This window comes from Narcine bancroftii, chromosome 1 (genome assembly GCF_036971445.1).
Source record: "Narcine bancroftii isolate sNarBan1 chromosome 1, sNarBan1.hap1, whole genome shotgun sequence".
Taxonomy (NCBI): Eukaryota; Metazoa; Chordata; class Chondrichthyes; order Torpediniformes; family Narcinidae; genus Narcine; species Narcine bancroftii.
This window is the reverse complement of record NC_091469.1, coordinates 487179400-487205231: the sequence shown is the minus strand read 5'-3', so window position 1 is coordinate 487205231 and position 25832 is coordinate 487179400. Positions and strand designations below refer to the sequence as shown.

At 48.6% G+C, this 25832-nt stretch overlaps 1 protein-coding gene across 1 annotated transcript; it reads right to left on the bottom strand.

The window, feature by feature from the left end:
• Positions 1 to 1666: 1666 nt before the first annotated feature.
• On the bottom strand, positions 1667 to 24928 carry LOC138751956 (leucine-rich repeat-containing protein 14-like). Its single transcript, XM_069914974.1, has 4 exons — positions 24776 to 24928; positions 19548 to 19923; positions 7709 to 8350; positions 1667 to 2306 (listed from the first exon to the last, which is right to left on the bottom strand). The coding sequence occupies exons 2-4, from the start codon at positions 19871 to 19873 to the stop codon at positions 1733 to 1735; spliced, it is 1542 nt and encodes a 513-aa protein (XP_069771075.1). The 5' UTR covers positions 19874 to 19923; positions 24776 to 24928; the 3' UTR covers positions 1667 to 1732.
• Between the last annotated feature and the right edge of the window lie 904 nt (positions 24929 to 25832).

The following is a 25832-nucleotide window of genomic DNA, read 5'->3' as shown; positions in this document are numbered from 1 at the left end:
AAATCAACTCTTCAGTGAAAAATTTATTTCAAAGATCTGCTTAATGACATCCTCCCCTTCTCTCCAAATTACATCACCAATCGATGCTGCCTTTCAGAATTTAATCCGATAGCAACTCGTGTTAACAAGCATCCAACATTTTAAAGCAAACTCACCGATAGCCTGGTATGTCACCGAAGACGGGCAAATTTCTACAGGTAAGCATTGACTGGTTGCATCACTGTCCGGTACGGAGGTGCCAATGCACAGGACAGGAATAGGCTAGAGGGTTGTGAACTCAAGAGAGTGCCATCATGGGCATCAGTCTTCAGTCCATTAAGGACATCTACAAGTGGTGGTGCCTAACCCTAACCCCAACCTCCTTTGAAGAAGACCGCAGAGCCCACCTCACTGACAAAAGGCAAAGGAGGAAAAACCCAACACCCAACCCCAACCCACCAATTTTCCCCTGCAACCGTGTCTGCCTGTCCCGCATCGGACTTGTCAGCCACAAACGAGCCTGCAGCTGACGTGGACATTTTCCCCCTCCATAAATCTTCATCCGCGAAGCCAAGCCAAAGAAAGAGACATCACCAATCGATGCTGCCTTTCAGAATTTAATTCGATAGCAACTCGTGTTAACAAGCATCCAACATTTTAAAGCAAACTCACCGATAGCCTGGTATGTCACCGAAGACGGGCAAATTTCTACAGGTAAGCAGTGACTGGTTGCATCACTGTCCGGTACGGAGGTGCCAATGCACAGGACAGGAATAGGCTAGAGGGTTGTGAACTCAGAGAGTGCCATCATGGGCATCAGTCTTCAGTCCATTAAGGACATCTACAAGTGGTGGTGCCTCAAGAAAGCAGCTTCTATCATCAAGGATCTTCAGCATCCAGGCCATGCCCTCTTTTCACTGTTACCATCACCTAATGTTACAAAAACTTATGCTTTTTCCCCCCCCCATCAAATTTCTGAATGGACAACAAATCCACGGACACAACCTCGCTTTTTCTCTTTTTTTTTTTACATTAGTTATTTATTATTTAAATCTTGTATTTGCGGAATTATAATTTATAGTAATGTTGCACCTTGTACTGCACAATACGATTTTTCTGCCTAGACCCACTGACCTGCACCCAGTCCATAGCCCTCCATTCCCCTCCCATCCATGTACCTCCCCAAATTTTTCTTAAATGTTAAAATTGAGCCTGCATTCACCACTTCAGCTGGCAGCTCGTTCCACGCTCCCACCACTTCCTCCTAATGTCTCTCTTAACTTTTCCCCTTTCACCCGTAACGCACATCCTCTGGTTTGCATCTCCCCTACCCTCAGTGGAAAAAGCCTACTGGCATTGACCGTGTTTTTTACGCCTCTCATAATTTTGTACACCTCCGTCAATTCTCCCCTCATTCTTCTACACTCCAGGGAATAAAGTCCTAACTTATTTATGGAATTATAATTTTTAGCAATATTTACACCGCAAAACAAATTCCATGACCATATAAACCTGATTCTTATGGGTTGGAAAACAAGTTACTTCCTTAAGCTTTGTGCAGCCTGTTTGTGCAAACTGAACTGGGAAGGCATAAAATAAATTTGTTCATCTTTAAAAGGTGTCAATGAAATGAATTTCTTTTTAACTTTTAAGCAGACTTTTGAGAATATATAAACATTCATATGCATTGCACGGGTCTCAAGTGCATTTAATACAAGCTGTCCCTGATGTTAAAAAAGGAAGGAGCTTTGTCTCAGTACAACTGCAACATATCAAGGGAGAAGTCGTTGTATAGCTCAACTGTTGTCACAATATCTGTTCTCACCGCCTTCAAGCGTATCTCATTCAGTTCTGCATCAACCCTGCTGAGCTTCTCTTGATCGATACTGTAGTCAATGAGGTCGTAGGTGGATGGGGGCCAGGGCAGTCCTTCTTCGTAACAGTCGACTGGGATAGGGTGCACAACAATTTTAAGAGATGGCAGCTGGACCGCAGTATGAAGCAAAGTCTTTAGGCCCTGGCTGGAGATCGGGTTGCAAAAGCAGCTCAAGTACTGGAGCTGAGAGCAATGGCGGAGGGCAGGCAGGAAGGAGGTGAGCTGCCTGTCCATCACCCTGCACTCCATGATGTCCAGGTATACCAGCGAGCTGGAGGCCTGCTGCAGGAGCTGGCAGAAGGGGTTCAGGAGGACGTCGGACAAGTTGTTGCCACTCAGGTCTAGCTTTCTCAAGAAAGGGGCGTGATGGCTGCCGGCCAGATAAGTTGTGTCTGTTGGGAGAAGGTAGCAGTAGGGGAGCTCCAAGCTTTCCAGAGGCTTCTGCAAAACACTGTTTGAACCAGGTCATTTACATTTCAGGCAAAGTACAATTAAGGAGACAAAATTATTTTGCATAATACACTCAAGAATCAACTGAGCTGGAAGCAAATTTTAATTGCTGATTGTCAATTTATTTACTGTAAAATCCATGGTATCTGGCACCTATGGGGATTGGTAGATGCTGGATAAGTGTATTTTCCAGTTGCTTCAGACTTACTCTTACAATACCCATCTCATACATCTGTATTAAGAATAAACAGTTAAAAGACAAAAATACTAGACTGTACTTACACTGAACAAACTTTACTTGCATAAATATATAAACCTTAAAGCATTTCACTTTATTTTCAGTTGCATTCTTTGAAAACATTTAACCATCACTGCATCTGCAGGTTCCTCCCCCCTCCACAGAGCTGCCGAAAGATGAACAATATAGCTAATTTACACCCCCCACCACTTCCCAAATTTACAGATAAAGCCTCTGACTGGGGCGACTCTTACTAAGCAGGGATAAGGAGACACTAAGAGACATCAACCAGTTCTTCATCCTGGGTGATGCCATACCTGTTTCACACAACTTTATTCAAACAGCTGCTACAAGCAAAGCACAACCAAGGCTGAATATTTGTTCTCATCTTTACCAAAGGTTGATGTGTTACTTCAGAGAACATTTATTCATAAGTTTAAGCTTGGGTTTTTAAAAATCTATTATTTTATTCTTAGTTATTTTAATTTTGAAGTTTATTTTCCTCGGTTTTTTTTGATGGTTGTTTGAGGCTGCCAGTTGCTTGAATTTCAGATACCAGAGTTTTTAACTATATTAATAATATACATTTTAATATTCTGGGTAAGCATATCATTTGTCTGGATTTGTGTTTGTACTGTTCTATACCATGGACACTCTTTCATTGGGTTGTACTGGTACAATCGGATGACAAACCTTCAACTTAATCATTTTTCTGTCCATTTTGCTAATTTATTTCCTTCCAATGTTGATCATTTTTGAAGGCTAATATTGAATCTACTTCTCCAACCTTTCAAGCAGAGGGTACAAGGTCAGAACTCATAATATAAATAAATCTCTCCTCTTCCCTGCTGGTCCCTTCTTTGTCAGTTCCCTTCATGAGGGTCAAGAGCGAGTTGATGTATGATTTGGACAAGTTAGTCGCTGGACAGTTGAATATTCAAATCCGAGATCTGAAGGGTTAGTTTACGAGGACAGATCTGAGTATCCTGGGATTAAGTTCATTGGAGATTTGAAAAGAGAGGGGAGATGATCTGAGAGAAATGACAAAATTATTAAAGGAATAAATAAGATAGAAGCGGGGAGGTTGAAGCAGGTGAAATGACAACTTGACACTGACTCAAAATTTGGGGAAAGTTGATTTAAAGCTGCTTCTCCAAGTTGTAAATCCCTGCCCAGGGAAAGAGTAGAGGCAGCCTCATTAAATGAATTTAAGACAAGTAGATTTTTGAATAGGGAATTAAGGGTTGAGGGGAACGGGAGATTAAGTAAGTAGAACCCAGTCCACTGCCAGATCTGCTGTGATCTTACTGAATGGCAGAGGAGCCTCGACAGGCAAGATGGCTGACTCCTGCTCCCGTTTATCATAGCAAGTCAGGTAAACTGGCCAATTCAAAGATAGCTGGCCACACGATGGGTTTTAAGGTGGAATGAGGGAGGGTTTGTGCAGGTAGGGAGCAAAGAACTCTTTGTTTCAATTATGGACATAGAAAAAATGTAGCAGGATCCATTCTTGTGACTCTTGGAGAACTTTGGGGGAAAAAAAAATCAGGGCTTGTGAGATAGAATGTGGAGTGCAAGTATTTTTGAATGCAAGATCGTGCCCCATCAGAATCAAGGATAGTTTCTTTCCTGCACGCCAGTAAAATTATGCTACCAACTGATATCTCTCTGTATCTCTGTACAGCTATACTGTGTCTTACTGAACATACTATGTATGGGTTGTCTTCTGGCCTGCTCACAATACAACCTCTATCACTACATCTTGGTACATGTGACAAGAAACTTGAATTCGGCTTTGAATAAACTGAAATTCATGAAGGCTGGAACAGAGGTGGACAGCACTAGAGCAGTCAGTCAGTATTTCAGGTCAGGACCACTCCGGACGCAAATAAATTTCCAGGACCAGTGCAAGGTCAAACACCTTTATTGCTTTGCAAAGTCTGAGTATCCTGTTGTAGCAAGAGGCACTGCATAGAGGCTAGTCCTGCTCCAAGGGAGGCTCCCCTTGCCTCCAAGATACAGGAATGTTTGTACATTCAGGATACATGACAGACTGGTTGTTTTTTAGTTCTCGCAGTTACACGGTTGAAATGCAATTCTTGCTATCACAAGCTATTCCATTGTAATTAACCAAACACAAATATTTTTTGTCTTTCATCAAGCAATTAGTAGCCTTCACCCTGGAAAATGACATAACCTCAGAGCTTCTGGTGACCACCTTAAAAATACATTTCATCCTGAATCAAACAATTACAACAGTGGCCTTCAACAGGGATACTGGCCAAACCTCTGAGCTTCTGCTAATCACCTTATATCTTGTTTTTCAAAAGTTCTTAGTCACATGGTTACAATGTTAACCCTTTAAGTGTCACTACACTTCAACCACCCTATATTACAACCAGTTCCTATAAAAGGGCCCAACCTGAAACACAGACTGACCATTTCTCTCTGTGGAAGCTGCATCACCAGCTGAGATCCTCCAATGTCAAGATTCCAGCAGGTGCATGTTCTATGCTTCACTAAAGCAGGTCAGGTCTGGGTGTCACAAAGCATCTCCACTGCAAGGAGATGTCTGGTTCAGGAAGGGGACAGATACAAAGTTCAGAATTCAGCTCGGATTGACAGCACAGGAAGCCCCTTAGTTTAATGGAAAAATGGCATGAAGAGGGATGGAATTGAAATTTCTTCAATTTGCACCATAAAATTGAAACTCCAGTTCACTTAGAACATAGAACATTACAGCACAGCCCTTCAACCCTCGATGTTGAGGCAACTTATATATTCCTACCAAAATTTTAAAAATTTTAAAAAACAAAACCCTCCATTTTCTTTCAACCATGTACCTGTATAAGATCTCTTAAATTTCCATATTGTTTCAGCCTCCACCACCATCCCCAGCAAGGCATTCCAGGCATCTACATCTCCATATAAAAAAAATTACCCCTGATGTCTCCTCTAAACTTTCCTCCCTTCACTTTGTTCAGATGTCCTCTAATGTTTGCTCTTCCCAACCTGGGTAAAAGGTCCTGCAACAGCTGAAAGATGTCAGCATAGTCCCACATCTACAAGAGGAAAGGCAACCGCCAGTCTTACGACAACCACCAAGACATCTCCCTCTTGTCCATTGCGGGGAAGATTTTGGGCTGCGTCCTGCTCAACTGCCTTTTCCAACATCTTGAGCAAGGTCTGCTCCCAGAAAGCCAGTGTGGCTTCCGTGCTGAACACGGGACCATGGACGTAATTTTTGCTGTGCGCCAACTCCAGGAGCAACACAGCGACCTTTTCGTGATCTTTGTTGATCTAACCAAGGCTTTCGATACGGTCAGAAGAGAAGGTTTGTGGAAGATCATGGAGAAGTTTGGCTGCCCCAGCAAGTTCATCACAACCATCCGGTAGTTCCACAAAAGTTCGGGATGACAGCAACAGGTTGGATGCCTTCCCAGATGCCAGTGCTGCCTTTGGGAGACTCCGTGAGAATGTCTGGGAGTGGAGAGGACTCAGCCTTACCACCAAGCTGAAGGTCTACTGTGCAGTGGTCCTTACCACCCTCCTTCACGCCAGCGAGACCTGGACTGTCTACACCAGACACGCCAAACAGTTCAACCACTTTCACCTGAGCTGTCTCCACAGACTCCTCCACATCAGGTGGCAGGACAAAGTCCCCGACATGGAAATCCCTGGAGCATGCTGGGCTCTGCAGCTCTACACCCTCCTGCTGAAAGCCCAAGCCAGGTGGGCTAGACATGTGGTCAGAATGCCAGACAGCCGATTGCCTAAGCAGCAGCTGTATGGAGAACCGTGTCAGGGTAAGCGCTCAGAAGGGGGAGAGAAGAAACATTACAAAGACTGCCTCAAAGCATCCTTCAAAGGCCTGGGTATCGACATCAATATAGGGCAAGCTTGCCCTCAACCGTCCAGCTTGGCGCAGCAAGATCACCACAGGAGCCGTGCAGCTGAAGTCAGGCGCATCACCGAGGCGCAACGAAAGTGTGCTGTGCGCAAGGCCCGAGCAGCATCCACTGCCAAGACAGCACCCACCCACTTGTGTCCTAGATGTGGGCGAGCCTTCAGGGCCCGGATTAGCCTCACCAGTCACCTCCGGACCCACCGCCACCAATCTTCCATTTGACTTTGAAGCCATGGTCATCTTCGACTACGAAGGATGAACAAAAACAAAAAAGTGCTGGCTGACTACCTTATCTATGCCTCTCAGGATCCTGTGGACCTCTATTCTCACCTCATCCTTCCATGCTCCAAAGCGAAAGGTACTTGAAAGGCAATGCACTCTCTTCCTCGATACAAAGGGTGAACGTATGAAACTCATGGAGATAATGCTCCTTTGCCACAACAGCTCTAGCATCTTGCATTTTCAATGCTTTCATCAAGCACTTCATGCATTTTACAACATTAAAAGCATGATGTAATCACATCCAACAATACAGCATACACTCAGTAATGCACCAAGGTGTCAGGTATATAAAACGATGAGGGATATAAATCAAGCAAATGAAAGCAGGCTTTTCCCACTGTTGGTGAGTGAGATACAAACCAGAGGACACGAGTTGAGGCTGAAAGGGGAAAAGTTTAGGGGGAATGTGAGGGAAAATTTCTTCACACGGAGGGTGGTGGGAATGTGGAACCAGTTGCCAGCTGAAGTGGTGAATGCAGACTCAATTTTAACATTTAAGAAAAACTTGCACAGGAACATGGATGGGAGGGGTATGGAGGGCCATGGACCAAGTGTAGGTTGGTGGGACTAGGCAGAATAATAGCTTAGCACATACTAGAAGGATTGAAGGGCCTGTTTCTGTGCTGTAATGTTCTACGGCTTTTATCACCAAGCCATTTTGTAAACAAAAACAGGGAAAACTTCAATTATAGGGTGTAGTTGTTATAGGGAGCAAATTAAATTTAAATTTTGACAAACAGCATAGTAACAAGCCCTTTCGGCCCACAAGCCCGTGCCGCCCAATTACACCCAATTGACCTACAACCTTGGAATGTTTTGAACGGTGGGAGGAAACCTGTGCAGTCACGAGAAGAACGTACAAACTCCTTACAGATAGCGCGGGGTTCGAACCACTGAACTGCTGAATGAACTGTGCCATTCATCCGGAGACTTTCAAAGAGAGCAACTGGGGAAAAAAATGACATCAAACCCTCACCTCAGCAGTTCACGGATCCTTCCCGATAGTCTTGATGATGCCAGGTTTAACTCCTTCACATTGGGCAGCTGACTGAATACAGACACCATGTTTTGGAAGAACTCTTCCATCTCTGAGGTCATGTGCCTCACATCGATGTTACTGTAGGGGAGTTTCAGACTGATCAGATTGTCGAACATAGGAAAGTAAGGAAACACTGTACTGAGACCAAATAGACCGAGGTTGTTGTAACGCAGCTCGAGCTTCCTGAGAACCACGGTGTCCAGAAGCTCCAGGATACTGTTCGTTTTCTTGGCAGATAATTCTTCTGCTCGAAGGTCCCGGCATTTCAGACATAAGGGAGAGGTTTTCCCCAAGAGCAGTGCATCCTTTACTGTACCGTAAGAGTTACTCGTCACAAAAAGATTGGCATGTATTTCCACACACAGCTGGCCGTCATACGCTCCTTCCAAAGGGGTACCGCTCTTTCCCTTCCTCCGCTTCGATGAACTGAACTCATCCCTCCTGCTGGCCCGAGATATCTCGATGCAGGCTTTAGCCAGAGCCACAGTTCGCGACCACTGGCCAATGGTATCTGCATCTTGCCTGTCTCCATCATCTTGCAATCCTGTGAGATCCACAACACGGAGTGATCGATGCTTCCTGCGGATGAATGTTGGAAACCATGAGTTACGTATTAAGCTTGAGGACTAAGGTCACTCACCTGTCTATATCCTCCGAAACCTTTACAGGAGTGAGGTACCTACCCTGATCTTTGCCAAGGAGAAAGGTACAATAGGTTAGGCAGCATCTGAAAAAATACAACCTAAAGGTTCAGCACAGCAAGTCTATCTCACCCAGCTAATTAACCCCCACCATTTCCTTTCAGAAAGGAGTTCCATGTTCACAAGGAAGTGCTCATGTTTGGCAGCAGACCAAGAGGGATTGCGGACTCCAAGAGATCAGCCGGGCACCAGAAGCAGGAGAATACCATCCCTCCCCACCACAGAGAAGCCTGGGAGACAACCCAATGGGGAAGGTGATCAAGGCAGACTCGACAAGCAAGGTATCAGTGGCTGAAGGACCCATGCGAGCTGTGAGTAGCTGACATCCAAAGGACTCTTGACGGGCTGTGTGCTGCTGGAGACTGGTTCATGGGAACCAGAATTTGGGATTGAGATTCGATGGGGTGCTGAGGACAAGAAGGGTTGCCGAAGAGGCCTCAGGCGCTGAAAGCTTCCCAACTGCATTGGAGGTTCAGATCTGGGGAACTCAGATTTGCCAATAACCAGACCGGAGGCTAGGCAGCTGCCGGAGAACTAGAGGTAATTTCACGGATACTATCTATGAAAAGTTGACATTTTGTGTATAGGTACATGATAAAAGAATCTTTGAATACACCATTGACAAGCCAGAAATTCAAGAGATTCAGGGGAAAGAAGTGAATGTAGTCACTATTATTATCACTGAGGAGAAGGCTCTTGGGAAGCTGAAGGTGGATAAGTCACCTGGACAGGGTTCTGAGAGAGGTAGCCCAAGAGATTGTGAAGATGTTCGTCGTGATCCTTCAGGAATCACTAGTTAGGAAGGCTTCCAGAAGACAGGTAAATTGCAATGGTCACTCCTCTCGAGGAAAGGAGAAAGCAAAAGACAGAAAATTATTTAGACATACAGCACGGTAACAGGCCCTTCAGGCCCATGAGCTCCTGCCCCACAATTACCCTACAACCCCTGCATGATTAAAGGGTGGGAGGAAACCAGAGCCCCTGGAGGAAACCAATGTAGACACCAGGAGAATATACAAACTCCCTACGGACAACACAGGATTCAAACCCAGGTTGTCAAGATTCTAGAGTTCATTATTAAGGATGAGGTTTTGAAGTATGTGAAAGCACGAGATAAAAATCGACCCAAGTCAGCATGGTTTCCTTCAGGGGAGATCTTGTCTGACAAATCCGTTGAAGTTCTTTGAGGAAGTCATGAGCAGAAGAGTCAGTGGATGTTGTTTACTTGGATTTTCAGAAGGCCTTGGACGAGGTGCCACACACGAGGCTGCTAAACTAGGTGAGAGCTCAAGGCATGATGGGAAAGGTATCAGCATGGATAGAAGATTTGCAGACTGGCAGAAATGCAGAGTGGGAATAAAGGGAGCCTTTCCTGGCTGGCTGCTGGTGACTAGTAGTAGTGCTTGCAGGGGCTGGCGCTGGGTCTGCTATTTTTCAGACTGTCATCATTGATTTAGGTGATGGAATTGATAGCCTTGATACAGAGATAGGCGGGCAGTCAGGAAGTGTTGAGGAAGCAGGGAGTCTGCAGAAAGACTTGGATAGGTTGGGACAATGGGGAAAGAAGTGGCACATGGAATGCAGCGTGGGGAAGTGTATGGTCATGAACTGTGGTCGAAGGAATAAAGAAGCAGACTCTTTTCTAAATGGGGAGACAGTCCCACTGGTTCACTCCCTTAACAGCAATAAAACTTGGAGAGTGGGGTCCCTTTTCCACAGCTACATGCAGGTTTGTTTTCTGAAGTCTCCCTATGCTTTACAAGACCCATGAAACCATTCAGCCCATCGAGTCCATCACAAGCTGATGCATTCTTCCACTCAGCCCCCCTCTCCCCTGCCCTCTCCCCATTGCCTTTGATACCCTGACTATTCAGATCCCTGTCAATTTCTGCCGTAAATACTCCCGACGACTTGGTCCCAACAGCTGTCCCTGGCAGCAAATACCAGAGGTTCCTCGCTTTGTCTAAATAAATCCGTCTTTGTGCCCTCTTGACTTGGACTCTCTGACCATGAGAAACAACTTTGCCACAACTACTCTGTCTAGGCTTTTCAACATTTGAAATGCTCCTATGAGGTTTCTCCAATTCTTTTGAACTCCAAGGAGTACAGTCAAATAGTTTTACACCACAGAGTTTTTCAGGGTGATATTTCGTAAAAGGGTGCTCCACTATTCACTGATTTGGCTGTAAGAAAGCGCCTGAGGGTGTTGAGGGAGCACTTCCCTCTCTGAACAGTAGCTAAGATCAAACTGGGAAATCTAAATCACAGTGCCTGACTTTGTACAAAACTTAAGCCACATTTGGAATATTATGTGCAGCTCTCGTCACCACAAAACAGGAGGGGTGCTGAGACTTTGGAAAGGGTACAGAAGAGGTTCACCAGGATGTCATTTGCATTCAGGAGAGAGAAGCATTGGAGGCTGAGGAGTGACCTGAGGTTTATAAAATGATGAGAGGCATTGATAGGGTGGTCAGTCAGAAGTTTTCTTTTGCCCCAGAAGGCACAGCTTTAGGTTGAGAAAGGGAACTTTTAAAGGAGCTGTACAGGGCATGTTTTTTGTTGTGGAGAGTGAAGGGTGCCTCCAACATTCTGACAGTGGGTTGATGGAAGCAGATTCTTAGCAATGTTAAGGGATTGCTCTACAGCAGGGATGGAAGAGAGAGAGCGCGAGAGAGAGCATGTGTAGACAGGATATACATGTTATAGTCAAATTTTATGGACCAATTTTTAGGGTCAAATTTAGGAATGGACTATAATATTTTTGACCAAAGTATCTGCGTCAATCGAGGCATTGGGAGCTCCGACAGGCCGACAGCTGGGGCCCAGATGAGAGTTCACGCTCAGGATGTCGGGAGCTCAGATAGGCAGCCGTCTGGGGCCTAGGCGAGAATCTGCACTAGAGGCTTCAGGAGCTCCGGTGGAAGGGCGGCCAAGGCATCGGACGTCGAATGGGCGGGTAGTCAGGGCCAAAAATAGGGGGGAGGTCAACTTTTACACGCAATATATGGAAAATTACAGATTTCTAGCCAAAAACTAGAGGGGTTGATTTACAAAGTGCATATAATAGTTTAAATTGTCATCATGGTTGGACATAGACATTGTGGGCCTGTGTTGTACTGTTCTCTGCACCCTGGGCTGTAGAGCAGTTCTACTAGAAGACTTATTTTCAAGCAGCAAGTTGGGTTTTTTTTGCTGGCACAGTGGTACAGCTCCAACAACACAAATTCAATCCCGATATCGGGTGCTGCCTGCAAGTTATTTGCACATTCTCTTGGAGACCACATAAACTTCCTCTGGATGCTCCAGTGTTCTCCCACTTCCCAAAGGTGTGCAGGTTAACTGGCCATGCTAAATTGCCCCATGAGTGTCAGGGAGAGGTGGTATCTGGAGGTGAGGGAAAAATGCAATGAGATTATTGTAGGTAAGTGATGCTACGATTACAGTTAATACACAAAAGTGCTCAGCAGGCCCCGCAGTGTCCATAGGAGGCAAAGATATATAAACAAAGTTTCAGGCCTGAGTCTTTCATTAAAGTAGGAGCAAAAAGCAGGCAGGCGCCTCAATAAAATGGTATGGGGAGGAGAGAAGGGCAGGCATAGGAGTGCAGGGCAACAGGCCATGGCTAGGAAGGTAGGAGAGGAAAGATGAGAACTGATTGAATTTGAATGCAGAGCTGAAGGAAAGACAGATCAGGAAAGAGAGAAATAAAGACAAGGAGTGGGGAACTGGAGGAAAGGAGACAGGGAGATAGGGAAAGAGGGAGATGAAGTGGATTCGACATTAATGCCATCTGGTTGGAGGGTGCCCAGAAGGAATATGAGGTGATGTTCCTCCAATTCGCACGTGGTCTCAGTTAGGCAGTGCATGAGATCGTGGACAGACATGTGAGCAAGGGAATGGGTCAGGCAATCGAATGGGTGACCACTGGGAAATCACTGTTACTGCAGTGGACAGAGTGAAGGTGCTCAACAAAGCGATCTCCTAGCCTGCTTCCAGTCTTTCCAATGTAGAGCAGGCCAGAGGGGGATCACCGGATGCAGTTGATGTCCCCTGCAAATTTCCAAGTGAGGTGTTGCCCCTTCCTCGGTCCTCCCACATCTTTTTATACAGGAGCCTACCTGCTTTTTGCTCATACCTTTAGAAAGGGCTCAGGCCCAAAAAGTTGGCGCTAGATCTTTGCCTCCTAAGGATATTGCAAGAGCTGCCGAGTTTCTCCAGCACTTCTGTGTATTAACGACATAGGTGATGATGGCTGGCATAATTGGGCCCAAAGGCCATTTCCACACTGTCTGATTCTGTGACAACCAGCGGAGTCAACATGGGCAGAGTACTTTCAACAAAGTCTTCTGTGTCACAGAATACTTTTTTAAATAACTGCCCTGCAAACCCTGACTGACTCTCACGGGGCAGTTTGATGGCTTTCAACAGCATCTAATGATGGGAAATTAATTGGCACATCAATTAATAAACATTTCGGCAGTCACATTTTCCTCTTTCTTTGGCCCATTTTCATGTTATTTGTGATTACATCGAGAAGTTTTTACAGCAAGGCTAACTGGAAATAAATTATGCAAATTATACCCACTATTTGAATTTAGACATACATCATGGTAACAGGCTCTTCCAGCCCGAGTCCATGCTGTCCAAATACCCCAATTAACCTACAATCCCCGGTACATTTTTGAAAGGTGGGAGTAAATGGGAGCACCTGGGGGAAACCCATGCAGACACGGGGAGAACATAAAAATTTCTTACAGACAGCATCAGTTTCAAACCAGGTCATAACGTTGCTAAAGGAGGGAGAGAGTTGAGATTCTCCCTCAGATTACACCCCTTGCCCCAGGGTGGAAAGGAAGTCCAAAGGACTATATGCAAAACAGGATCCATGAGCCTCCCAAATAACTACATGGGGGGGGGGAAATCCAGGATAGTCATTGTGTACATAAACAGACCAATCAGTGTGTTCTCGCACCAACCCTCTTTTCAATCTTCTTCAGCATGATGCTGAACCAAGCCATGAAAGACCTCAACAATGAAGACGCTGTTTACATCCGGTACCGCACGGATGGCAGTCTCTTCAATCTGAGGCGCCTGCAAGCTCATACCAAGACACAAGAGAAACTTGTCCGTGAACTACTCTTTGCAGATGATGCCGCTTTAGTTGCCCATTCAGAGCCAGCTCTTCAGCGCTTGACGTCCTGTTTTGCGGAAACTGCCAAAATGTTTGGCCTGGAAGTCAGACTGAAGAAAACTGAGGTCCTCCATCAGCCAGCTCCCCACCATGACTACCAGCCCCCCCACATCTCCATCGGGCACACAAAACTCAAAACGGTCAACCAGTTTACCTATCTCGGCTGGACCATTTCATCAGATGCAAGGGTCGACAACGAGATAGACAACAGACTCGCCAAGGCAAATAGCGCCTTTGGAAGACTACACAAAAGAGTCTGGAAAAACAACCAACTGAAAAACCTCACAAAGATAAGCGTATACAGAGCCGTTGTCATACCCACACTCCTGTTCGGCTCCGAATCATGGGTCCTCTACCGGCATCACCTACGGCTCCTAGAACACTTCCACCAGCGTTGTCTCCGCTCCATCCTCAACATTCATTGGAGCGACTTCATCCCTAATGTCGAAGTACTCGAGATGGCAGAGGTCGACAGCATCGAGTCCACGCTGCTGAAGATCCAGCTGAGCTGGGTGGGTCACGTCTCCAGAATGGAGGACGATCGCCTTCCCAAGATCGTGTTATATGGCGAGCTCTCCACTGGCCAACGTGACAGAGGTGCACCAAAGAAAAGGTACAAGGACTGCCTAAAGAAATCTCTTGGTGCCTGCCACATTGACCACCGCCAGTGGGCTGATATCGCCTCCAACCGTGCATCTTGGCGCCTCACAGTTCGGAGGGCAGCAACCTCCTTTGAAGAAGACCGCAGAGCCCACCTCACTGACAAAAGGCAAAGGAGGAAAAACCCAACACCCAACCAACCAATTTTCCCCTTGCAACCGCTGCAACCGTGTCTGCCTGTCCCGCATCGGACTTGTCAGCCACAAACGAGCCTGCAGCTGACGTGGACATTTACCCCCTCCATAAATCTTCGTCCGCGAAGCCAAGCCAAAGCCAAGCCACATAAACAGACCAATCAGCCCACTGAATCAGTGCTGATCATCAATTTACACTAATCCCCTCAACTTCCACCACTCACCTACACGCCATGGGCAATTTACAGCAGTCTGATCAGATTTAGGACACGGGAGGCAACCTAAACGGATGCAATAAGGACTGACTCGTGTGAGGCAGCAACTCTATTGGCTGCCAGTATCTACCACTCTTTTTCAGGGCTCTATACACTCAGTGGCCCCTAATGAGGGGGATTCATAACACTGCTGCATGCCTCATGGAGATTCCTCATAGTGGGGGTGGTGGGGAGAAGAACCATGATTTTTTTAAAAAGGCAGCGATGCCACTGGTGCAGACTCAGGAGAGTGGAAAGCAGAGACACAACTTCTTATCCCAACAGCTCCGTATAAGCTTTAAACAGCCTGTTATAGGAGCAGATGGGGTTGCATTTTAAACAATGAGATTGGTGCCAAAGATGGTGGCGCCTATGCTCGGCTGCAGCTGTGAGGGGTCGTAGACTATGGGGGAAATCAGAAGATCGGCACAGGGCTCCAGAAATGGGGAGAACACCCACCCCCAACCATTGAGAAGGAAAGCAAAGAAGTCAACCCTACAGGACAGATCAGTGACTACAATGGCGGACTAGCAAGGGGCTTAGCTGCTGAGGGACTCACACAGGCTGTGGGCGACTTGCAGTCAATGGACCCACACAGGCTGCTGGATGCAGGAGACTGGCTCATGGGAACCAGGTATCAGAGTCAGGATTCAAGAGGGTGCTGAGGGCAAGAAGGGCCTCAGACACTGAAGGCTTTCTGATTGTGTCAAAGGTTTGGATCTGGAGCTCGGGCGGCCGATGGATCATCTGTGCAGCTGCGGGGGCACTGGAGTTTAATCCACGGACACTCGGGGACTCTGAAGGGATTCTTCTATTGCTTCTCTTTCTTACTGTAAAGGGTGTTGGGGAACAATAATGGCGACTCTGAAGGCGTGTAATATTACATGGCAATAAAGGAATCTTGATTCTCCTTCTGGGCTGAGTGGAGGCCCAGGTTTTATGGGAAAGCCCATAACTCTCCCACAGGACTGTTGTGGAGAATCCAAATGAGAAAGGGAAGGTCCAGATTTATCCCATGAAGCTGTAGAGAGGATCGATGACTCTTCCAAACAGCACAAGACAGAGATCACACATTCAGTTAAAGAATACGTGATCAAAGAATCTCCTCAAAACACAAGGAGAGACAAGGTCTCCAGAGATCATATGGATCAAGACTGTTTGCTGTACCTAAGCTTGTAATTGTTCTGAGATGTGATGCTCGTGTTTTTCTGCAAAATAATAAAAAGGAAGTTAACAATTCCAGCTCGTCTGTTTTAGCCCCAGTTCCTCTCTAATCTCAGCCACATACTCCAAGTTCTCTCCACCATTCCCATCTCCCAACACCCATTTCAATGGACTGGCCAAATACGTAATAAATAACAGACAACACCAAGGATAGCCATGAATACTGTTAGGTCTGCTTTGTTCATGAATGAGTGAGACAAACACCAGGCTGAGTCGAAATCAGGGTTCTTTGTTCTTTATTACCGGATTGTAACACTTGCGACTAAACATGTTAGTCGGAGAATGCATTCTGCCGTTATCAGCAAAATGGTGATTTTTTATACCCTTGGATATGTGCTTAGAACATCATCATATCATTACTTGTCCAATGACTAAAACTGTTGCTATCCTTTCCCTGCTAGCTTCCTGCCTCTCAATCCATCAATGTCTCTCTTATCTTGTAAGTACAAGGATGCATTCACATCTTGTTACTGCCCCGTACATTCCCATCTCATGATGTTTTACCTAACAGGAGTACAAGGACACCTCCCCTTCTTGTTACAGCCTTGTACAGGGTAACTCCCTACACATTCCCATCTCATGATGTTTTACCTTACAATACGTGCAACATAAAACTTAGAAACTTTGGTTTGGCCGCACTTGGAGGTTTGTATGTGCAATTCTGGTCATCCCAATACAGGAAGGATGTGGAGGCTTTGGAAAGGGTACAGAAGCGATTTACCAGGATTCTGCCTGGTGCAGAAGGCATGAGCAAAAAGGAGAGTTGGACAAACTTGAGACATTAATTCTGGAGTGTCTGGATAGATGTTTATAAAATGGGATGCAGAGAAAGGGTAGATGACTGTCTGCCCCAGCCATTCTCAACGAAGGCCCTACAGTCCCCCTGGAGGCCACAGCACATTTCAGTAAATGTTTTCTTTTCACCTCATGTAACATAAATATTTAATTTTTTGTGTGGTCAGTAGGTGAGAAGTACATAAGAAACCAAAACTTGACTGTTTCAAGGGGAAGGGGACCCATAAACCATGAGCAGAGTCCCCAGGGAGCCATAACTTAAAAAAAAAGGTTGAGAATGGCTGGGGCAGACAGTCTGATTCTTTCTCCCAGAGTAAAAATGTTACATACTAGAGGACATGCATTTAAGGGGAAAGCTTAAAGATTTGCAGGGCAAGCCTTATTATAGAGTGGTAGTTGCCTGGAACAGGCTGCTAAGCAGATACGATGGTAGTGTTTAAGAGGAGTTTGGAAGGGCACGTGAATATGTGGGGGAAGGGTGGACTATAGATCACGTGCAATCAGTGAAGCTTTGGTGAAATTTAGCATCACGGACCAAATGATTTTTTTTGCAGAAAGAGTCAGTATTCCTGTTTCCTTACTTAATCTCCCTCAAGGACAGTGTCCAACACTAAGATGAGAGCAGCTGAGCCTCATCTGAGCTGCACAACAGTGATTTCAAGGCGACACACCTAATTTCTCCCCCTCCTACCCACTCTTCACCACAGCATGTCCAATCGAAAAGCAGTGCAGGTTATGAATCCACTTCCCAGCAACTTCAACACCTCAGCAGGGAGCCGCTCCATTGGGAACTGACCAAAAGATAGAATTCATGCACATCGCAGCACGACTGAGGAACCTGCAGCAGAAACTGCATAGGTTGGGCCACACTCTGGCTCTCATTTCTGATCAGACAATCAGACTGACATGAGCCAGTTATCTGATCATGGATCACACTTTCAGCCCATCAAGTCCACTCTGCCATTCCATTGCGAGCTAATCCATTCTCCCACTCAGCCCCTCGGCCCGGCCTTCTCCCCATAACTGAGACCCTGACTATTCAGAAATCTATCAACCTCTGCCTCAAATACACCCAACAACCTGGCCTCCACAGCCGCCATTGGTAGCAAATTCAAGAGGTTCGCAGCTCTCTGGCTGAAGAATTTCCCCCGCACCTCTGTTTATTTAAAACCTTCAATCCTGAAGTTGTGCCCTCTTGACCTCGTCTCCTCTCTTCCAGGAGAAACAACTTTGCCACATCTACTCTGTCCAGGCCTTTCAGCATTCAAAATGCTTCTGAGGACCCCCTTCATTCTTCTGAACGCCAAATAGTACAGTTCAAGAGCTGTCAAACATCCTTCTATGTTAATCCCTTCATTCCAGGAATCATTCTTGACAAATGTCTCTGAACCCTCTCCAGCACCTTAAATCAGGAGCCTAAATTGTACCCTGCGCTCCAAGTTAGGCCTCACCAGTGCCTTTAAAGCCTCAGCATCCCTGCTTTGATATCCTATTCTTCTACCAAAATTCTACTGAACTGAGCCACTGAAATTTCACAGCTCCTTGAAAATTCTTCTGCCTCCAACCGATGCAGCACCCACCCATTATCTAAATTTCAATCCACCAGGTCTCATAGTTTTTTTACGAACCCTCCTCTTTAGCCATCTGCCAGGAGACAAGCTCAGAGAGCTGTGGTTACCTAGACATCTCAGCCCACGCATTTCATGCAAAAGCAGGTTCAGTCAAGGCCAGATTCTTCTGCTGTTTAGGAGTGTAGCTGAGAGAGGATGTAGTGGTTTCATGGCTGATCTGGACTCTGGTTCAATGTGCACATATGCAACTCAGCACATTGTTAGTGAATGGGTGACCTGGTTGATGATGGAGGCAGAGAAGAGGGAGAGGTAGTTGGGGAGTCAGAGTAACTATCCGTAGTTATAGTTTACCAGCTTGTGGAGCGAACAAAATGGTTTTAATGTTTGTATACAAAAAGATATCTGTGCAATTGGCAAATCAATAATAAATCAAAATATTGCTGCATCAGTAATGAGTCCTGGGAAACTGGTCTAATGAGAAATGAAGTCAGAGTTTCACAGCATTGAAACAGGCCCTTTGGCCCATCTTGTCTATGCTGACCAAGTTGTCTATCCAAGCTAATTTGCCTGCATTTGGCCCATATTCCCCAAACCTTTCCTATCCACATACCTATCGAAATGTCTTTAAAATGTTGTCATTATACCTGGCTCTACCACTTGCTCGAGCAGCTTGTTCCACATGTCCACCACCTGCTGTCTGAACACAGCCCAGGCCTTCACTCTGACCATCAACTCTGTTTTAAATAGACACCCTTCTTTTCCTCAACTCCCCTACCATGGAAATAACTTTGCCACATCTTCTCTGTCTCGACTTTCAACATTTGAAATGTTTCTGAGGTCCCCCCTAATTCTTCTGAACTCCAAGGAGTGCAGTCCAAGAGCTGTCAAATGTCTCTAATCCCTTAATTCCAGGAATCATTCTGAACAAACTTCTCTGAACCCTCTCCAATCCCAGCACACTCTTCATAGACCATTAACTCCCTCTAGACCTTCCGTTACCTCAGGAGATGTGCCAAGACATTAAAGGACCCATCCCACCCCAGTCACATTCTCTTCATCCCAGGCTTGCCAGAGTGACACTTTTGCTGCCAAATGCCAATTTTCTGTAATATTAAGTAAAGAAATGTTGAATCTTGAGATCACAGCAATATGGTCAACTCTGAACCCCCTCTAATGTGAGCTTGAGGGCAGTTAGAGATTGGACACCAGCTCTGCCAGTCACATCCAGTAAATGAGTAAACAGTACCTGCCGCTGAGAGTTCGGTTCTGTCGTAGCTCAGTGATGAGATAATCCTTCACTCCCATGATCACCGCCTGCAAGCACTGCTTGTTGGGTTTCTCGCGGATGATATCGCGGTCGCAGTGTTTGCACCTCTTCAGGATGGTGGAGAAATTGAGAACTCTGAAGGGCCACCTCTGCACCACGTCGCGCAGCACCAGTGTCCGCAGGTCCAAGAACGCCGCTTTGAAGAGCACGGGATAGATCTCACGAGGTATGTAGTCCAGTGCTTTGCGGGTGGAAGCGTGGTCCGAGATTACTTTCTGCGCGCAGAAGAAGACCAGAGAATGCATCCTTCCAAACGAGCAGTCCAGATCAGGTTGATGTTATGCTCAGGGGATAGCTGCAGCAAAGAGTAGGGGTGTGTGGAGTAAGTCATAGTACTGACTGTCTCTTGGAAGAAGATACTATACAAAGGAATCTGATCCCAACTAGACTGTGGTCATTGTACATAGACTACTTCCCAGTCTCTGTCATCCTTCACCACCTGACTAGTTCACCCATCGGCTGCAGTTCAACTCCTCCAACCCTTGTCCTCATACCAGCTCTCTCGCCTCATCACTCAGTCCTGACTCGCACCACCAGGTTCAGGAACAGCTGCTACCCCTCTACCATCTGACTCCTCAAGGACAAACTCTATCAGGCTCTCATTTAAGACTACTTGTGCATTTCGTTTTATTCCCCCTTTCTGTATTGCACTGTCAGTTTCTTTACATTACTTTATTTGTTTATATGTGTACCATTTTATTTTGCACTACCAATAAAGTGGTAATGATGCCTCACCCTCAGGAAAAACAAATCTCAGGGTTGTATGTGATGTCATGTATGTACTCTGACAGTAAATCTAAAATTTGTACGTCCTCCCAAATTATAAACTTTTATTACTCTCATATTAACATCACCTTTCAAATAATCTGCCAGCTGCACAACTCCAATAAACCACATCCAGTTCCTTCATGTATGTAACAAACCCGAAGGGACCCAGCACCAACTGCTGTGGTCAAAGTCGACCAATCACTAAAAGCCTTCACTTTCATCCCCTGCTCATCACTTGGCCAATATTAGATTCAATTGGTCTACTGCAGAAAAACAAATGCAGCCACTACTTCCCAGCACCAAAGAGCCAGGTTCAATCCAGACCTCGGGCATTCAGAGTGGAATTCACAGTGACTAGGTTTCCTATGACGTCCCAAAGGGTCAGTAAGTTAATTGCCCTGCTGTAAGTAAGACCAAGATATAGGAGCAGAAATAGGTCATTCAGCTCATCACATCTCGCCCAACATTTCAGCATGAGCTAATCCATTTTCCCACTCAGCCCCTCTGCCTGACCTTCTCCCCCATTACTTTTGATGTCCTGGCTAATCTAGAAACTATCAATCTCTGCATTAAATGCAATCAAATGACCTGGCTTCCGCAACTGCCTGTTTCTCAAATTCCAGCGTATCTCTGAATGGTTAACCCATCCTTCCACCCAATGGTTGACAGTTTATCCCTCCCTTGTCCCATTCCAGTGGAACCTGAAGAGTCGAGGTTATTGATGAAATCTTGGAACATTTGCAACTCCAACATCAGCTGCTGGCAGAAGCTGGCTGTGTTCAGAATAAAACAATTCCAGACATGGCCAAACTTCAGTTCATTCAAAGCACTGGGAGAGATCCTGAAGTTGTGAAACAAAAGCTTATTCAACCACCTGTGTAATTGACTAGTTCAATCACCAGAGAAACACAAAACCTAGTTTTTGGAATCATGAGTTAAAAAACACAGCATTGCCGCTTGTTCAGACCCAGGAGAGCAGGGAGCAGAGACACAGAACTGCTCTGCAGGATCGTCCTTGATACTGTACAGGCTTTCAACAGCCTGTTAAAGGAGCTGATGGTGTTTTTAAAAAATTCTACAACTAGGGAGGACTATGCCCAAGGTGGAAGCACCTGTGCTGGGCAGGTCACCGTGATGGGTTGGAGACTCTGGGAGAGCAGCACACCAGTGCAGGGCACTGGCCTGAATTCCAAACTGTGGTCAGGAAGTGGCCTGTGACTGGCAGTCTTCTCACTTCCCCCGGGAGTGGTACTAACATTCTCCCCTCCACCCAGGACTGACACCAACATTTTCCACTCCCCCCTGGTCTGGCACCAATCTTTTTCATCTACCACCATGAACTGGGCCCTCACCTGCATATCCTCCACTACCTGCACACCTGTCCTGTCCTCCTCTGCCCCCAAACGCACAAGACAGGATGCCTCGTCTTCATCTAGCACCCCGCCAGCCTGCATGTCCAACATATCCTCTTCCAACATTTCCGCCACCTACTATGTGATCCCACGACCAGACACATATTCCCCTCTCCTCCTGCAGGGTCCGATCGCTCAAGGACTCCCTCGTCCAATCATCCCTCCCCACCAATCAGCCCCTTGCACAGGAGATGCTCCTCTTGCAGACACACCTCCTCCCTCATCATCATTTGGGCCCCTAAAAAGTCCTTCCAATTGAAGTCATCAGAGAGACTGGGAAATCACTTTGTTGGCTCTTTTTTGCTGCAATAGCATGGATCTCCTAGTGGCCACCCATTTCAGTTGACTACCCCATTCCCTCACCGACCTATCTGTCCATGGTCTCATGCACTGCCAGACTGAGACAACCAGCAAATTGGAGAACACCTCATCTTCCATTTGGGCACCCTCCAACTGGATGGCACAAAAATAGAATTCTCCGGCTTCTGTTAAAACCACCCCTTCCTTCTTCCCACATCACCTTTCTCCCCTCCCCCCCCTCTCTGTCTCTCAGGAGTGAAACACAAAAATCTCCAGACACCGTGGTTGGAGTAAAAACACAACACTGGAGAAACTCAACAGGTTAATGATGATCATCGAGGCTCCAGCCCGAAACAACGTTTATGCATCTTTGTCTTTGCTACATCAAGTACATGGTTTGACCTGCTGAGTTTCTCCAGTGTTGTGTTTTTATTCTGTCTCCTTTCACAGAGCCAAAATCAATTCTCACTTCTCATCATATCTAATTAACTCCTTTTGTTAGTCTGGGCTCCACCCCCATCTTTATCCAAACGCCTGCCTGTTTTAAAAAATTATTATACTTTGAAGAGGAGCACAGGCCCAAAATGTGGGTTATATATCGTCATCTCCTCTGGACGCTGCGAGACTGGCTGAGTTGCTCCAGCATTTCTCTGTGTGTTACTATAATTCAGTGTCTGTACACCATCTTATGCTCCTCTCCACCCCCCCGCCCTCTTTACCCCTTCCCCTCTTCTCCAACCCCTTCTCCACCCCTCCCCCCTTCTCCACCCCCCCTTCTCCTCCCCACCCCCATCCACCCCCCCTTCTCCTCCCCACCCCCCTCCACCCCCCCTTCTCCTCCCCACCCCCCTCCACCCCCCCTCTTCTCCTCCCCACCCCCCTCCACCCCCCCTCTTCTCCACCCCACCCCCCTCCACCCCCCCTCTTCTCCACCCCACCCACTTCTCCACCCCACCCCCCCTCCGCCCCGCCCCCTCTCCGCCCCACCCCCCTCTTCTCCACCCCACCCCCCTCTTCTCCACCCCACCCCCCTCTTCTCCACCCCACCCCCCTCCACCCCCCCTCTTCTCCACCCCCCCTCCGCCCCGCCCCCCCTCCGCCCCGCCCCCCCTCCGCCCCGCCCCCCCTCCGCCCCGCCCCCCCTCCACCCCGCCCCCCCTCCACCCCGCCCCCCCTCCACCCCCCCTTCTCCTCCCCACCCCCCTCCACCCCCCCTTCTCCTCCCCACCCCCCTCCACCCCCCCTTCTCCTCCCCACCCCCCTCCACCCCCCCTTCTCCTCCCCACCCCCCTCCACCCCCCCTTCTCCTCCCCACCCCCCTCCACCCCCCCTTCTCCTCCCCACCCCCCTCCACCCCCCCTTCTCCTCCCCACCCCCCTCCACCTCCCCACCCCCCTCCACCCCCCCTTCTCCTCCCCACCCCCCTCCACCCCCCCTTCTCCTCCCCACCCCCCTCCACCCCCCCTTCTCCTCCCCACCCCCCTCCACCCCCCCTCCTCCCCACCCCCCTCCACCCCCTTCTCCGCCCCACCCCCCTCTTCTCCACCCCCCTTCTCCGCCCCGCCCCCTTCTCCGCCCCACCCCCTCTCCGCCCCACCCCCTCTCCGCCCCACCCCCCTCCTCTCCGCCCCACCCCCCCTCCTCTCCGCCCCACCCCCCCTCCTCTCCTCCCCACCCCCCTCCACCCCCCCTCTTCTCCACACCCTTCTTCTCCTCCCCACCCCCCCTCTTCTCCACACCCTTCTTCTCCTCCCCACCCCCCCTCCTCTCCGCCCCACCCCCCTCCTCTCCGCCCCACCCCCCCTCCTCTCCGCCCCACCCCCCCTCCTCTCCGCCCCACCCCCCCTCCTCTCCGCCCCACCCCCCCTCCTCTCCGCCCCCCTCCACCCCCCCTTCTCCTCCCCGCCCCCCTCCACCCCCCCTTCTCCTCCCCGCCCCCCTCCACCCCCCCTTCTCCTCCCCGCCCCCCTCCACCCCCCCTTCTCCTCCCCGCCCCCCTCCACCCCCCCTTCTCCTCCCCGCCCCCCTCCACCCCCCCTTCTCCTCCCCGCCCCCCTCCACCCCCCCCTTCTCCTCCCCGCCCCCCTCCACCCCCCCTTCTCCTCCCCGCCCCCCTCCACCCCCCCTTCTCCTCCCCGCCCCCCTCCACCCCCCTTCTCCTCCCCGCCCCCCTCCACCCCCCCTTCTCCTCCCCACCCCCCTCCACCCCCCCTTCTCCTCCCCACCCCCCTCCACCCCCCCTTCTCCTCCCCACCCCCCTCCACCCCCCCTTCTCCTCCCCACCCCCCTCCACCCCCCCTTCTCCTCCCCACCCCCCTCCACCCCCCCTTCTCCTCCCCACCCCCCTCCACCCCCCCTTCTCCTCCCCACCCCCCTCCACCCCCCCTTCTCCTCCCCGCCCCCCTCCACCCCCCCTTCTCCTCCCCGCCCCCCTCCACCCCCCCTTCTCCTCCCCACCCCCCTCCACCCCCCCTTCTCCTCCCCCACCCCCCTCCACCCCCTCTTCTCCTTCCCACCCCCCCCCCCCCCCGTGATTGATACCGTCCCCACCCAGTCGTGGGCCCGACCTCTAGGCCCCCACGCCTCTTCTGTACTGGACCTCCCCGCCCTCCCCTCCGGGGCCTCGCCCTTCAGGCCGCTTCGACTCCCACCCATCCCGCTCCTCACCTTGCCGGCTGCGCGGCCGCCGCGGAGACTCGAGTTCGGGTGGATCAGCTCGAAGACACCGTGCCTGCCGGCCGTTGCCATGTCCCGGGGAGGACGCGCCTGCGCACATCGCCGCTCCCGTCCTGCTCGCCGGATTGTGGCGTCACGGCTCGTGACGGGCGGCCGAGGGCGGTGGTCCTCCTCCCACCCGCGGCAACCACAGCGCCGCCTGCGGCGTGGAGGACCGCTTCGCTTTCAGATGGACCATCACAAATTGGTTCAGTTGGTCTGGACTCAAGGCAACTGAATTTTACCATTTTGGTTTAATTCAGCAGTTTTATAGTGGAGGAACCACAGATCCCCACAGAAACAGGCCCCTCAGCCCATCTAGTCCATGCTGGTCCCATTGACCTGTACCCAGGCCATCGCCCTGCCATCCATTAACCTATCCAATCTTCTCTTAAATGTCAAAATCAAACCAACATAAGACCGTAAAACGTAGGAGCAGAAATAGACCATTCAGCCCATCAAGTCGGCCCGTCATTTAATCATTTTCCCACTCAGCCCGGCCTTCTCCCCATAACCTTTAATGCCCTGGCTAATCAAGAACCTGTCTATTTATTCCTTAAATATACCCAATGACCTGCCTTCCACAACAAAATTCCACAGAAATTCTGACACATCCACCACTCCCTCCCTCCCCTCCCCCACCAGCTCATCCACATTGTCACCACCCTCTTACGTGAAGAAGTTCCCATTAACGGTCCCCTCAAATATTTCCCCTTTCACCCTTAACCCATCCTCTAGTCCCTGTCTCAGCCAACCTCAGTGGAAAAAGCCTGTTTGCATTTTCCTTTTTATAATTTTGTATAACTCTATTAAACCTCCCTTCATTCTGCTACGCTCCAGGGAATAAACTCCAACTCCATTCAATCTTTCCCTGTAACTTGGCTCCTCAAGTCCCAGTAATATCCTTGTAAATTTTCTCTGCAGTCTTTCATACTTATTGATATCTCCCTGTAGGTTGGTGACCAAAACTGAACCCTGTTTTTTGCCTTGGGAGTGCCTCAGAGATGTC